At 43.0% G+C, this 16,774-nt stretch overlaps 1 protein-coding gene across 1 annotated transcript in view; it reads left to right on the top strand.

The window, feature by feature from the left end:
* The window catches only part of LOC149469138 (solute carrier family 22 member 2-like), a 54,552-nt gene that overhangs the window by 22,873 nt on the left and 14,905 nt on the right, over positions 1 to 16,774 (top strand). The window contains exons 4-5 of the mRNA XM_089669827.1: positions 10,205 to 10,373; positions 14,966 to 15,080. Of these exons, the coding sequence (XP_089525953.1) occupies positions 10,205 to 10,373; positions 14,966 to 15,080 (284 nt within the window). The remainder of the gene's footprint in view (positions 1 to 10,204; positions 10,374 to 14,965; positions 15,081 to 16,774) is intronic.

Here is a 16,774-nt window from a genome sequence, read left to right as displayed (position 1 = left end):
CCCTGTACTGTCCGCAGTCTCTGGTCATCTCCTGTACTATGTCCGCAGTCTCTGGTCATCCCTGTACTGTCCGCAGTCTCTGGTCATCTCCTGTACTTTCCGCAGTCTCTGGTCATCCCTGTACTGTGTCCGCAGTCTCTGGTCATCCCTGTACTGTGTCCGCAGTCTCTGGTCATCCCTGTACTGTTCGCAGTCTCTGGTCATCCCTGTACTGTGTCCGCAGTCTCTGGTCATCCCTGTACTGTCCGCAGTCTCTGGTCATCTCCTGTACTGTCCGCAGTCTCTGGTCATCTCCTGTACTGTGTCCGCAGTCTCTGGTCATCTCCTGTACTGTGTCCGCAGTCTCTGGTCATCTCCTGTACTGTCCGCAGTCTTTGGTCATCCCTGTACTGTGTCCGCAGTCTCTGGTCATCCCTGTACTGTGTCCGCAGTCTCTGGTCATCTCCTGTACTGTGTCCGCAGTCTCTGGTCATCCCTGTACTGTGTCCGCAGTCTCTGGTCATCCCTGTACTGTGTCCGCAGTCTCTGGTCATCCCTGTACTGTGTCTGCAGTCTCTGGTCATCCCTGTACTGTGTCTGCAGTCTCTGGTCATCCCTGTACTGTCCGCAGTCACTGGTCATCTCCTGCACTGTGTCCGCAGTCTCTGGTCATCCCTGTACTGTCCGCAGTCTCTGGTCATCCCTGTACTGTGTCCGCAGTCTCTGGTCATCCCTGTACTGTCCGCAGTCTCTGGTCATCTTCTGTACTGTCCGCAGTCTCTGGTCATCTTCTGTACTGTTCGCAGTCTCTGGTCATCTCCTGTACTGTGTCCGCAGTCTCTGGTCATCTCCTGTACTGTGTCCGCAGTCTCTGGTCATCTCCTGTACTGTCCGCAGTCTCTGGTCATCTCCTGTACTGTGTCCACAGTCTCTGGTCATCCCTGTACTGTGTCCGCAGTCTCTGGTCATCCCTGTACTGTGTCCGCAGTCTCTGGTCATCTCCTGTACTGTGTCCGCAGTCTCTGGTCATCCCTGTACTGTGTCCGCAGTCTCTGGTCATCCCTGTACTGTGTCCGCAGTCTCTGGTCATCCCTGTACTGTTAATTAGTTTGCACTACTGTACGAGTTGTTTTTTCTAAACCAAAAGCTCGATATTCAGGTTTCATTGCAGTGTTGGCACTTTGAAAGAAATAAGTTGGTTTTGGGTTGCAGTTTGGGCACTCGGGCTCAAAAAGGTTCGCCATCACTGACCTATAGCAACTGTCAAGACATTTCTACCAGCTTTTAGTTACATATAGATACAAAGGTTAATACTAAAATACTTAACTGGCAATGTAAATATTAAAAAATACTGTATATGGTAGAAAAACTGAGAAAGATTGAAAATGTATGCAAATTGAAATTTCCTTAAACAGTTCAATAGAAAGTGTTTAGCTTTTTTTGCTGCATTAACATGTGCTCTGCTTTCTGTGTCCAACTGTTGTATTTCCTTCTGTTCCTTCTTTCCTCTCTCCCATTGTCTGTCTCTTTTGTTTTCTAAATTCCATCTCCCCTATGTACCAATATACCAATAATGTACCTCTTTTCTAGAAAAGAAAACTTTCTATTTGTCCTAGACCAGGCCTTATCTTAGCCTCAGTGTCCTGTTGAAAACTCCTCCATGAACCACCCTGAAATTGGTATTAAGGACTGGAGAACCAGTAGAAAGAAGTAGTTCAGCAGCTGACCTCATTGACCTGTTGCCCTCCAGAGGATTTACCCCGCTTCCTGACTAGGCCATTTATTGTTATACGGCGCTGCATTACTTTGACAATTGCATGGTCATGCAACAGTTCACTCAGTTAAATTTATATCCTTTTTTTCCCACAAATGGAGCTTTCTTTGAGTGGTATTTGATCGCCTCTGCATTTTTTATTTTTTTGCGCTATAAACAAAAAAACCCTCCAATTTTGAAAAAAAAAAACCCCAAATATTTTTGACTTTTTCCTATAAAACATATCCAGTAAAAAAATGTAAAAAATCAAATTTTGTTATAAATTTAGGCCAAAATGTATTCTGCTACATGTCTTTGCTAAAAAAAAATCCCAATGTAAATGAATTGCTTTACGTGAAAGTTATAGCGTCTACAAATTGTAGTATATATACTGGAACTTCTTTTTTTTTATACTAGTAATGGCAGAGATCAGCAACTTATAGCGGGACTGCGGCAGGCATTCTGAGACTGGGGGGGATCTGACTGTCACTCACATCCCCAGTGACACCAATACAGTGATCAATGCTAATAAAAAGCAATTACACTGGGCAGGAAGGGATTAACATCTCGGCCAACAAAGGGTTAACTGTGGGCTGTTTTAATGGATGTGCTGTGTGTGTGCTTTACTAGGGAGGCATGCTGTTTTGTATTAGCAATACAAAGCAGCATGCTGGTGCTGACAGGGAAGAGATCTGTATTGTTTACATACAGACCTCTCCCCTGTCAGTGATAGTCGGCAATTACCAATGGCGGCCCTACCCAGAAATACAAAATCACATAAATATACGTAATTTTGTGCAGCCCTGCCGCCCTGTAGCAGTATTTGTGCTATAGGGTTGCGAAGAAGTGGTTAACAAGCACCCTGCACCTGTCCTCCCCTTCAGGAGATTGCTTCCAACCATCTCTGAACCTGCAGGTTCATGCGTTTCCAAAGCAATCAGCGATCACTGATCTCACTAAATACACAGCCTTCAATTTTTTTCTCCCTTTCCTTCATCTTGCACAGATCGTTGATATAAAGCAGAGTTCCAGCAGTTTTTGCAGCTGCTGACTTTTAATAAACACAAACTTACCTGTCCTGGGGTCCAGCGATGTACTCAACCGCCCAGTCCCTTCTCTCCTGTCCTCCACGGCGCCGGCATCTCTACTGTGGGCATCCGGCTGTGACAGCTTGTGGCTTCACAGCCTGGTGCCCAATGAGCATGCATGAGTTGTGCCACACCTCCTGATTGGTCCGGCAGTGTCCTGGGACCTGTGAAAGTTTCCAGGAGACTGTGGGAGCAAGGAGGGGGTTGAACTTCCGGATCACTTCGCCGCGGCGAACTGAGCTGGAAGTGGGAGCGGGTACCTGTCAAACCAGGAAACTTTAACAGAGACTAAATAATATACACTGATTTGGGTTATTTTACCAAAGAAATGTAGCAGACTACATTTTGGCCTAAATATGAAGAAAGATGGTTTATTTGTAAAATCTTATAACAGAAACTAAGAAAAACATGTTTTTCTTTCAAAATATTTTTATATATATATATATATATATATATATATATATATATATATATATACATATATATTATACAGCAAAAAATAAACAAATTCAGCGGTGATTAAATGTCACCAAAAGACAGCTCTGTTTGTGTGAAAAAAAATAAGTGAGAGATAAGCACATTGGGATGGCTTGGGGCAAAATGAGTTTACAAAAGACTTCTATCTACTATGAAAACTGAAATTCTGCCCGAAAAGTTGAACTTAGTGTAGTACTACCCGCTAAAGGGTTGCTTAGTAATTTTTCGGTTCCCTTTCAATCTGGACCTCTTTCTGAAAGCCCAACCTCTGCTGACACCACCGCACTCTTGTGACCCAAATAAGTCACCATTGTAAAATAGACTCACACCCAAGTTAGTGTAAATTGGGTTTGAATGTAGCTTGATCAAAAAAACACAAAATAGCATAGGCATCTGCAGCAATATAATCACTCTGGTCAACTCTAAGTAAAAGTAACAGCATCCAAAGAAAAGTACCAGTAACTGTTAGCAAGCCTGCTTTCAGAAATAATCCACTGCCTCAGATTTGAGGTGACTTGAATCCCCAGCTAGTGAGAACAACTATCAATAAACAGGTAAGCTTACTGCAGGTCCTCAGAACCTGATGGCAAGAATTAGATTTGAAAATGGAGAGAGCTCTCATCTATATTTAACCAAGATCCCTTTAAGAAAAATATGGAGTCCTCTGCGCGCTAGCTGGGGCCCAATTGGTGTGAAGATGATCTAAGGCGTAGATGATAACTAATAAGTACTTCTCCTCTTGATGGTGGTGAACTGATGTAAGGTCCTCCTTAAGGCACTAAACAAGGACAGATTTGATGTAGTGAAGTGTAACAGTTGGCATACGTGTTTACGGGCAAAAAAACTCTCACTGGGTGATAAGGGCCAAAGGCAACAGTATTAGAATCCCGTTCAGCTGGGAAAGGTGTTGTTTCACTTGGCACTGCTGTATTCTGGCCTGCAGCAGTATGTCCTGCGGTCAGCGTGGATGATGAGACTTTAATGCAAACGTGTTCCAACAATGCCGGCTGGGAGAACTAAGCTGAAAACTAGGGTAATTAAGTGTATTGCCTGCAATTATGTGCAGGTAGATAGCAAATGTGATGGAATTGTCTATGTTCTCTCAGGTAATGGGTGTATGGAACTCTCTCACCTGATTAATGGCATCTGGCAGGTCATAGCAGTCCATCTTTCCTTACAGATGGGGGCCCCCACAGACTCTCTGGTCCTGATTTGACGTCCCAATTGGCTTCCTGCTTACAGATTGGCTCACTGGGCAGAGTGGCAAGACTGATGATCCCCAGACTCTCTGCTTTTCTTCCCTCTCAGACTCTCTTTCTCCTGGTCCAACACTCCAGCCGTCAGCACACTTCCTCCTTTTCTCCCCTCTCTCCCCTCTCACTTCCCGGTTAGTCTCCCGGGCTTTTAGTTATATATGCCCCTGCCTACGCAAGTTCCTCTGGGAAATGTAGTTCTCAGGTGCACTGTTCTTCAGTAAAGTCCTGCAATTCAGCATACAAGTTCTCCATGGCTATCCTCCTACATGTGGCTGCTACTGTTCTGCAGAACACTGACATCTTGTTTTGGCTTCAACATCCTGCATTAGACATTTCTAACAGGGTGTTACATTAGCCTTTAGGTCTAATGCACATTTACAGGCTGCTGGCAATGGGACTGCCCTCCAGGTCTCTTTCCAGTGTTCAAATGCGCCTGCCTGATTCATCTCTTCAAGTGGGCTGTGCAATGGGATGGGTGTACACTTGAAGGGCACACCTCCTGATTGATCTAGACTCCTGTAACTTCTCTGGCATTAACCCTGAGCATTACTTAGGCTAGAAGTTCAATGTAATAACAATTATCCCCTAACAATACAGGTAGTAACCATTTGACATTAAAATTCTTGCCTGAGTAAGGCTTGGGACTAATGCCAGGAGTTCAGGATGATCAAGCAGAGGAGGTTCGGCAATGATCAGCTTTCTTTTTTTGTGAACCCAGAAGTGCTCTGCTTTTGTTCTGGTCACTGGCAGGCAGGAATGTAAACAATTACAGTACTCTCAGTACTCCATCTGTTTTGAAGCAGTGCAAATGAGATATTAGCTGTCCAATAGACTTCCAATATCTTCATAAAAAGGGCCTGTCACTGCAAACTGTCACTAAAAATTAATTTAGAGTGGGACTAAAGGTATACTGTATGTGTAATGCCCTCAAGTGTAGATACGTTTTTGTGTATAGCTAGAGGCTTGTTAGAAGCTTGGGAGTGAGTCAGCGAAGTTACTTTAACCTAGAGCTGAACGGCTCTACAGGTTAGTCCTCTGGTACCTCAACCCTGCTCTAGTATGTAGAAGCTTCTAGAAGCCAGTGGGTGGAGATGAGGAGAGGCTGATCTGTATATTTATGGGAATCTGACCAATCCCAGGCAACAGCCCTTGCAGTGTGGGAGATCAGCCAACAAATATGAGGGAGCCTGGCCAGCAGGGGAGTCGGGTAGAAGATGGAGTGAGGAAGTGCTGCTGGTGTGGAGCCTGGGAGGGGGCCCCAGAGGAGTGAGGTCTACCTACAGGCTGGAAGCTGAAAAGAGGGACCTCCACTGTTCTACAGTCTACAAGTAAGGAGAGTCTGTCAGGGGAAGAAGCCAGCCCAGCGTAAAGCCTGAAAGCAGCTTCACCTTTCAAAGCTACAGGAACAGGACAGTGTGAGTACCTCTACACCCCCGGGCCTACAAGGGAGAGGATGATCAGGTGCAATACCCAACTAGTTCTCCCTGGGACATCATTCTCATGTGTCTCGGAATCCCCTGCCCTGAGATACTCTCATGACAGCCAGATGGATGAGGAGATTTTTAATTTAAGGATACCAAGTTCTAATAAAGACTGTGTGCTGATTCTTCAAAAGACAAGAGCCACTCCTGAATGAGTAGAAAGTCCAGGATCTATTTTTGTGCTTTTTGCTGCATTCTTGCCTTTTTGTACATAGGAAGTTGTCCTCCAAGTTGTTTCAATTCCATTGGGCATCTCATATACCCCTAGACCCCATCCAAGTTGTTAAGCCCTAATAAAACAACAAAAACCAAGCTCATGAACTGTATACCTACTTTGGATGCCAGATTGGAAAATGTGTTTTGCCTGGCTGTGCAGCGCTCAGGTGGACCCAAAAACTCAGTGGCCCTCAAGAGGGTAATGATACATATGGTTTTTTTTTACCTTAACACCACTTTTGTTGAGAAAAACATTTCCTTCAGGGTGATCAACATTGCAAGAATTGTGACAAACTTTGTTGCAAATTCCTACCGTTTGTTATTCTGAAGAAATAGCTGTTTGACTGTGTCCATGTGCAAAATTAATGTGAATGGGAGTGACTTTATAATTATCAATCAGCTGCTGCACCTGCAAGACTCTAATGAGGAAAACTGCAGGGTCTGCATCCCTTTGGGAGTATCTTGCCAAAAATGGCGTTTTTGTTGCAGGGGATGCCAAAAATATTACTGCAGACTTTGGGGAAAACCAGTGAGCCAATCACACAAGCAGGAAATGACATTTCAGGGAGCATTCTGCATTTTTTAATAACATTAAATTACAATATGACTTGTGTCGCAATTGTATATCCTATATTATTTTTTAATTGCTATCTGTTCCCCCATGAAAGTGGAGCTACCCATCCTGCAGCCAGGCAGAAGGTATTTTCCACAGCTAGGTACACACACTCTTTCGCTCTTTGTCTTCAATGACTAGTCTAGGGGATGTTTGGTTTTGGAGTTTTATGGTAGAACTGGGGATAGTGATGGGGAATATAGTAGGATATTCCAAGATTACAACTATTCACACTAAGGACATCTAGCTGATCTCTTAGTTGAGCACTTTTTGAAGTCCTGGCTGAAAGTAGATAGCAGACTTCTCTTTAAATTGTAGTAACAAGTAGTTTATGAGTGACCAAAGTCCCTTTAGCAGTCGTAGTAGTTGCAGGGCTGAGCTCCTCAGCTCCAGGCCTGTTAAGGGAGACTGTGGCAGTCCAAAAGTGGTATAATTGAGCAAAGTCCAATGCAGTAGCAACAGTTGGACAAGCTCTTCAGAACACCAGCCATTGTTCCCTCTTCTCAGACCCATGCTGACTATCAAGCACCAGAGGTGTAGCAAAGCACACAGATCTCTCAGTGTCTGTAATTACAAGTCCAAGGACAGAATGGTAGCCTCCTTCAAATTTCCAAGCGACTCTCTTTCCAGTGATACCAGACAGAGCTTTGGCAAATGGCTCACCTAAGTCAGCTTACTGTAGAACCAGGGTAACTCTTTCTAATTTCAGGCCCTCAGGTCGCCCACCAGGTGCCAGGCGAGGCAAGCCTGCCTCCATCCTGGCTTGGTTCAATCCTCTACCGGAAAAGACGCTGAACTCATGTGCTCACATAACATAAATACCACTCCCAGCAAGCAATGGGGCCACCCTCCCCTGCAATTGGCCAGGGCTGTATCCATATTCATGCTTCTCATTTGCCTACTTCCCTCCCAGGTTCTGGAAGGCTCTCATAGCTTCCTGAAGGCAGGCAGAACTTAAACAAACTCAGCAGCACCAGAGCATCATGAGCAGACCTGACTAATCCATCACAGTACTCAGATAAACAGAGACTCCGATTAGATGTTCCTAACTGTCTCTCTGTTAAGCAGAAAAACACAGCTATACTTATCTTATCTATACAAATCCTGGCTTCTAACTATGAGGGGTTATAAAAAAAGCCAAAATTATTAAAAATGTTTGTGTATGGTAAAAAAGGAATTACCACTAGAGACCCACTCATGTATTCGAGACATTACACTCAAGGATGCCCTCTTAAATAGCACACTTCCTATCTGTGAACGGGGTTGGGACCCATGGAACCATTTGAGGGCTCTACATGAGCTGTCTGGTGATTGCTATTACATCTACCCCAGTGCTTCCCTGCTGCCTACCCCTTTCCCTACTTTCTAACCCCCTCCCCCCACCACGTTTTTTCTTCTTTTCTTTTTTCCCTCTCTTTCTTTTCTTCTTCCTTGATACTCTGTTGGATTGCAAGGTATAACTACAGCCTTTGTTCATGTCCCATAGCTGTGATTCTCATCACTGCTTTATATCTCATTAGTTTGAGATTTACATGGGCTACTGTTAGGTTATTTGATGCTTTCTATAGCTATCAGGGGCGGCACAGTGGCTTAGTGGTTAGCACCTCTGCCTTGCAGTAATTGAGTCATGGGTTCAATTCCCAACCATGGCGCCTCCTGCATGGAGTTTGCATGTTCTCCCTGTGTTCGTGTGGGTTTCCTCTGGGTACTCCAGTTTCCTCCCACACTCCAAAGATATGCTGGTAGGTTAATTTTCTCCTGTCTAAATTGTCCTAGTTTCATCCCTGGCCACATGGGATTTCCTGCATGGTAGGGGTTAGGGAAAGACCTGACAACCTACCTTGTAATATAATTGCTAAGACAATTCATGGAAAAAGTTGCTTACAAGTGACGGTCCATGCAATCGCCAAGGGTCAGATACAACTGAATGGATAGATAGATAGAGATAGCTATCAGGATTTTCATGTATATTTATGGCTATCAGGCTTTTCATGTATATCTATGGCTATCAGGCTTTTCATGTACATCTCTAGCTTTCAGGTATTTTGTGTATATTTATAACTATTAGGTTTTTCTTGTTTTGACACCTCTTTGATTGAATCCTACCTGTACTTCATCCCTTAGTTGCCAATGTTAACTATTTTGCTTGTTCAATTCTGATGGTACCGTTTGTTACACTACTTGCCTTACTGTGTGGACATTGTGTACAAAGGCTTTCTTATTTTTTAATAAAAAATACATTTAAAATAACATTTTAATTAGAGCACAAAAAAAGAAGAAAAACTAGCTAAGAAGGGAAGGTAGCTAGGTGAAAGGAATGAGTTAATATGGGATAGTTGAAGTTAACTAGGGGCTTGGAATTGGTTAAATATTAAATAATTGTATTAGGAAGAAAACATTTTTCAACTTTTTTAGGTTTCTGTAGCTGAAGTTACAGAGCAGAATAGCAGGACATACAAGGTACATACAGAGCTATTAACAATAAGATACGTATATGAGGGAAGTAGAAATGAATTATAAGTGTTTGATAAGATGGCACATTACACCGAATGTAGAAAATAGGATGTGTGGAGAGAATTCACCGTTGTGTTGGAGGGGATGTGGAGAAATAGGTACGGTATACCATATATGGTGGGGATGCCCAAAAATCCAAGTATTTTGGAAGACAATAATCCATTTGATAGAAAGGATAACTGAAATAGACATAGGGCTAGACCCAGAAGTATGTATCTTGCACAATATAGATATAACAGTGAATAAATATAAAGAATCAGGCATATGGTACTATCTAAATGCTGCAAAAGGTCTGATACCCAGGTTTTGGCGGAAAGTGGAGGTGCCGAAGGAAGAGGACTGGATAGAAAGAGTGGAGCAGATTAGAAAGATGGAAAAACTCTGCCATATTCAAAAAGATAAGATGGAGGCCTACTATGGGAAATAGGAGAATTGGGAAAAAGCCAAATTAAACATGAAATTTAGGAAAGAATAAAGAGTAAGATAGGAAAAAAAAAATGTACTTGCTCTTATAAGAAGATGGAGAGAAAATGCAGGGAAGGGAGATGGGGATGGGGTGGGGGGAGGAGGCAGGGGGGATAGAGAAATATTCCTGGAAAGGGAAAATAAAGTATGATGTTATATTTTATTTTTTTATATATATAATGTTATAAATTGGAAAATCAATAAATATTTAAATAAAAAAAAACAAAACAATAAGGTACGTATAGGGCTATTGACAATAATAGTTACTTATTTAATATTGCAATACTAATATAAATTTAAGAGTAAACTTGTGATAATCACAGGCATTTCAGATATGTCTTACAATTGTCACCACATTCTAGTTGCAGAGCTTGTTGGCTTGGATCACAGAAAAACTGTCGGAGTTTTATACCAAGTTGCATTTACAGTTGGACTTCTGGCACTTGCAGGAGCGGCTTATGTCATTACTAACTGGAGATGGCTTCAGCTGGCAGTCACTCTGCCAAACTTTGTGTTCCTGACATATTACTGGTAACATTTTTTCATTATCTATCTAAAAAATCAGGTGCAGCAAAATATGAAATTGGACAAGCAAAGACATTTATGGCGTAATTCCACTTTTGTAGCCAAACTGGGATAACACCTACTCTATATTTGTTATATGTTCCCATTTAAATAGCATAACTTTTTTTTAAAAAATTACTGCTATGTGCACTTTTCTGATGACTCCCACTTAGTTCTTTTTTATGTAATGCTCATGAAGGGGCTGGCCATAATTAACCTTGTTTATACTGTGCTGCCAGATTTCATTACTAGTTGTAAACTAGATGTACATACCTGTCATTGTTAAAGATTACACATTTTCACTGGTGCATTGTATGTTAGGGCATTATCTCTTAGTGTTTCCCTCCCAGTCCCTTATCTCCACACTGCTATAAATTCAAAGAAATAGAAGCCACCTACAGTGTTTTATGTATTAACCACTTTCCCTCCTGAGGATTTATCCCCTTTCCTGACCAGGCCATTTTTTGCGTTACTTTAACTGACAATTGCACGGTCTTGCAACGCTGAACCCAAATGAATATTATGCCCTTTTTTTCCCACAAATTGAGCTTTCTTTTGGTGGTATTTGATCGCCTATGCATTTTTCATTTTTTGCGCCATAAAAAGAAAAAAACAAGTTTGTGAAAAAAACAATATTTTTGACTATAAAACATGTCCAGTAAAAAAATTTTAAAAATCAAATTACGTCATAAATTTAGGCCAAAATGTATTCTGCTACATGTCTTTGCTAAAAAAAAAATCCAAATACGTGCAAATTAATTGGTTTAACTGAAAGTGATAGCGTTTACAAAGGCGGCGTAGATACTGGAATTTTCTTTTTTTTTTGTACTACTAATGGTGGCGATCATCGACTTATAGCGGGACTGTGGGACTGCAGTGGACATTCTGACACTGGGAGGAACTGATTTGGTGTCACTGACATCCCCAGTGACACCAATACAGTGATCAGTGCTAAAAATAAGCACTCACACTGCTAATGGCACTGGGCAGGAAGGGGTTAACATGAGGGGTGATCAAAGGGTTAACTATGTGCAGGGAGTGTTTTACTGGGGGGCGGTGTCTGTGTGCTTCACTGTTCTCATACTGTTCTGGGTGGCTGTGCTGTGCACAGCCATCCAGAGCAGTGTGCTCGAGCTGACAAGGAGGAGGAGGACTCTTAGTAAACAAAACAGTCCTCCTCCCCATTGGAGATGCTCAGTAATCACCGGGCGCCGGTGGGCAATCACTGGCTGGGACCCAGTGATTGACAGTCGTGGCCGCAACTAGGGGCACGGGTAGGGTGCACACACGGCCCATGTGCCCCCTACCCGGAAGTGCAAAATCATGTATATATACGTGATTTTGCGCACCCCTGCCACCCTGTAGCAGTAATACTGCTATAGGGCAGCGGGAAAGCGGTTAACCTGCTCCAAACAAACAACTTAAAAGGTGAACATTTTTTTATTTTAGAAATTATCTTTAAGCATGCTATGTGAATGAGAACATATAACAAACATATAGTGGGGGAAGGGGTTCTCAAATTTGACTGCAAAGCTAGAAATATACTTTAAAGTCCAACTTCACTCTCTCAATCAACATCGACTATTTTGAATCCTCATGCTGCTAGTATTAGTAAATAAGTAGCAAAGTATTTCATATTTACCTGTTTAAACTATTTTTTACATTTCTTTAGTTACTTCCTAGTTTTCATGCCTAGGCAAATGTCATACATCCCAGGAGTCTTCGGGGGGGGGGGGGGGGTTTCTCAGCTAAGCACAGACTCCTGCCTGCATGCCTGAGCTAAGGGTAGATGGATTCCAGGAAATAATTGCTACATGAATCATCTGTCCTTACTTAAGATGGCCACTGCCAGAAAAGCTAGGGGGTGTTTTTCTAAGTCTTTTCTCTGCAAAATAAAGCATGGAGACATGGATGGATGGGTGAGTTTGCTTTGAATATTAAAAATGAATTAAATAGTGCTTTTGATATGTGGTGCTCAGATACAGTGTAGTTCTGCTTTAAATAGACCTTTTAAAATACAGTTAGTCTGACCTGGCCTAAAGAATGCCTAAGCTAACAACAGTGTTGAAGTAAAGGCACGTTGTGATATTCAAGGTACGTGTTTCGGTGCTCTGTGTATCTATGGGGCTTCTTGGATTTGATAGTTAAATAGTTAATTCTGAGACAAAGGGATTAATCACTATTTGGAAAAAAAATGAGGCCCTGTGTGTAGGCCAGACTAAAGCTGGTCATACATGAATCAAAATTCAGCCAGAACCAGCCAAATTTTGATCCATGTGTAGCCCTCTCTGTTAGATCGGCTTCTATCGAATGGTCCTGCTACAAAGCTTGCATTCGATCAGTGCATTCAGCCAATGGACTGCAGCGCTGATTGATGTATTCTGATGGCGGAGGAGTTCAGCTGTCAGAAAACCAAGACACAGCTGGGAGGATTTTCCCATCCACCTCAAATGTGTGGATGAGAAAATCGGTTCATTTTTTTAAAGTTTAAAGCTGGCTGAACAAAAGAAACTGAGCCATGTATGGCCAGCTTTAGAATCCAAGGAGCTCCACAGGGATCCATTTTCAGGTTAACACAGGCACTAGCTATACTGTAGCAGTGTAGTTACTTTAATCCAGGCCAAGTTCACTTTAAAGCTAAAGAACAGCCTTAAGCAGGCCATACATGAGTCGATTCCGAATGATTTTTTAATCGAAAATCGAAAACAACATTCGTTTTGTAATCCGATGGTGCCACCAATGATTTCGAAAATTGGTCGTTTTTCACGAATCTTCCAGCATGCCCGATAAACTAAATGGGGAGGAACCACGAAAATCGACCGGTGTCATTGCCCCTTAACAGAGCGAAAATCATCCGATTATTCTTAGGTCCGATTTTTGAATGAAAACTTCGAAAAGTTCATGGGTTTGAAAATCGACCCATGAATGGCCGGCCTTAGTTTTAGTCTTATAGGGTTGTATAGACTCCTCTCCTGTCCTGAAAGTGCTTATTCTAATTCATTGCCTATTGTTAGCTTCTCACAGTGTGCATTTGAAGCTGCTATAAGTCATATTGACCCGCCTCCTTTCCTGGCTCATTTCATCTAGCGCTTTCCTGCCCAGCCTTATTGTCTCTGGCCTGCCCCTTTCATTCATTAAATTTAAGTTCTTTCAATCATGGAGGCTCAGCATCACATGAGTGTTGCGTAGAGTGGTCTGCATGCAAATGCAATCTGACTAGGAGCCAACTAGGTAATTGATGTCAGTAGCTACTTACCCCAGATGGTTACTTGCCACTGGATCTGCTGAATGATGTCAGCACCAAAACTGTAGGATGTGTTGGGTAAAAAAAGGCATGTGTAAAGCTTGATGGTGCTGCTCCAAAGCTAGATAAGCAGAAAGGATCACCCCACTGTCATGGGAAGGAAGAGAACAGTGTCCTCAGTCCGTTCCAGTGTTTGGGAAGAGATAACGGGGAGCGAACGCTGCTCAAGACCAGCCCCGGGAGTCCAGTGTGCTTTATGTGTGGAGTGACCTCAGCACCGCATTAGCCATGCCCTTCTGGCGCGTTTTAGCCTGCCCATCGGGGCTTGGTCACAGAGGTCGCCAACGTGACCAAGCCCTGATGGGAGGAGTGAAATGCATCAGATCACATGGCTAGTGCTGTGCTGAGGCCATTCCACACATATAACACATGGACTCCCGGGGCTGGTCTTGAGCGGTGTCCACTCCCCCTTATCTATTCCCAGGCATGGGTAAAAAAAACACTCACAGACTGGCTGTCCCTAGATGCGGGGACACAGCTGGTGACCCGGGTGATGTGCTAGAGGTGACAGGGTCTATCGATGTCCATCCTACATAAAAGTCTTTGAAGTACAAACCAAACTGCAGAGAGCTAGTGTGGCAGGACCCAAATATTGCAGAGTTTCCCTTTAAACTTTAACATTTCTAACAGCCTCTGTTCGCAAGGTCATCAGCTCACTTCCCCCTTCCCTTATTTCCTGTGAAGTAATGTGTTCCAGTCTGTAGCTGGTATCCTTATCTGTAGCTGAAGATAAATTATAATTGCTTAGAAAGCCTTTTGAATGTACAGAAAGTGAAAGAGGAAATATATGAGAATGAGATGTTTTTCAAGCCACTTAGCTTGCTGGCATGAGCCCTTGCTGGGTCACTCAGCGCTGATTAATAAAAAGTTTGTTTTCCTCAAGTTTGTGTCCGGAGTTTTACCTGGTATTCCAAAAGTTGCTACTACACTAGGAATCAATTCACATATGGCCTTAAGAATACAGAAACAGCAGTGGAGGACACAGAAGATCAGCACTCCTGGAAATTTTGTTTTTTTGAAGAAATTCTGCCAAAATCAATAATTAATCATGTTATTCAAGGCAGCTCCTGATGACCATGGCAAACCTATGATTCGTAGTTGCCTAGCTAAATACTCGAGTCAGCTGCAGCAGAAGTTCAGTATCCATCTAAACTTTGCCAGATAAGAAAGCAGAGAGATTTGTAGCTGCTGCAGATCTCCGCTACACATTTGCTAATGTGACGTGGCCCTTATATTAAAAAGTAATTTATTACAGGTTTGTTCCAGAATCACCTCGATGGCTCCTATCCCAAAACCAGAAAGATAAGGCCAATGAAATTATTGAGCATATTGCTAAGAAGAATAAGAAACCTATACCTGATACTTTACAGGTGAATATCTGTTTTCTGGTCATTATGAAGACGCACATAGTTTTCGCTTGCTGCATGCTGCTAAGCCCTGCCCCGTGTTATTTGCATATTGAATGCCGAAACCACTGAAATTCTAGCATTTAGTAGTTGAATGACAGGTGGCAGGCTTAGTAATGGGAGGGAGCGGAGCTTAAAATATAACCAAAGGCAACAGTTTTATTTGGTTTTGGATAGAATGGAGAGTGATTAGAACACTTGTCATGTTTTTATTGCTGCCCGTGCCCTCATTAGGGAGATTCTTCCTCTCTGTTTATTATGTTTATTGTGGTATTATGTTTACTGTTGAGCCCTGGTTCACAATGATGCGGTGCGGAATTCGCAGCGTTTTCTGTGAAAACTTCCCACCCTGTTCATGAGAACCGCTGCGGGTGTGTGTGTTAACAACACCCCGAAAGCGATCCGCAAAGCGCGGTGCGATGTACAGAATTGGATCGCATAGGTGTGAATACCCATGCAATTTGATTTTAGCGCGGACCCAAAAAAGGGTCCTGTACTTTTTTGGTGAGGGTGCTGTGCGATTAGAGCCATACAAATGTATGGCTTCAGTTGCACTGCACACAAATCGCATATGATGTGCACAGGAATGCGGTGCGGTTCCTGTGCGAATCATATGTGATATACCGCACTGCATATATGTGAACCCAGGCTAAAACTTAAGGTAAAAGAAAAACAAATAGAGGGGATATCTTTTTATGGGGAGACCCTGGTTACAACCAGGGTTTCCGTTACTTTGGGAGGATCTCCTCTCACTTACTGTTTTGGCTATGGGACAGGAAGTGACAGGATATCTCCCCAATGGGACACAGATGGCAAAAACATGAGTTATAACCCCCCCTCCCCTTACGCTATACAAAATGAAAGAAAACATATTTTGCCTATAGTTCTTTAATTCTGACTGAGACAGATGGCAATGCCCTTTGTAAAATATTTATCTTAGCTTTCAGAGCTTCCACAGGGACACAGGAAGTGGTTTCAAGACAAAAGCAGGTACTTGCAGAGAAGGCCTGCCTACCCACAAGGTGACCTAGACCAGAGCACAGGGCTCATTGAGTGAAGGGGGGGCATGGCCATTATTACACATCTAGCTGTAGCAAGTTTCAGCCCATTTTGTAGGCACATTGCCAAGATTCTGGCAGAAACAAATCATATAAAGCATCTATCCTCTTGGGTCTGACACCCCAAATAATGTCCTATCCTGTAGATGCCAAGCAATCACAAATACCTGATTGGAGTGTGCTGCCTACCAGGTGCAGTGTGCAGGACGTAAGGGTTAGTTCACCTTTTTCAGAAAAAAAGAAAAGGTGAGCTAACACTCTACACCCCTCACCCTCTACCCTCACCACCCATGTACTTACCTCCATGGATGATGAGCTGTCAGTACCCACGCAGCCAGTGCAGCAGCCCAGGGTTATGAAATTCCCTCTTTTTTTCCCTCTTCTCTCTGCAGGGCTTCCAGGACAGATCAGAATGATGCTCTGTGTCTAGCCAATCAGAATTGCTCTGATCTGTCCTGGAAGTCCTGAAAAGAGAAGAGGGAGAAGAGAGGGTATTTCAGATCTCCAGATCACTACACCATCTGTGTGGGCACTGACAGCTCATCACCCTTGGAAGTACAGCAAGGAGACTAGGGGGTAGGAAGGGTTTAGTGTGCTAGA

Source organism: Staurois parvus, unplaced genomic scaffold, assembly GCF_062004578.1.
Source record: "Staurois parvus isolate SC_StPar_1 unplaced genomic scaffold, SC_StPar_1.0 ptg000081l, whole genome shotgun sequence".
NCBI lineage: Eukaryota > Metazoa > Chordata > Amphibia > Anura > Ranidae > Staurois > Staurois parvus.
The sequence above is the reverse complement of the archived record's forward strand: the minus strand, read 5'-3'. Positions and strand labels throughout refer to the sequence as shown.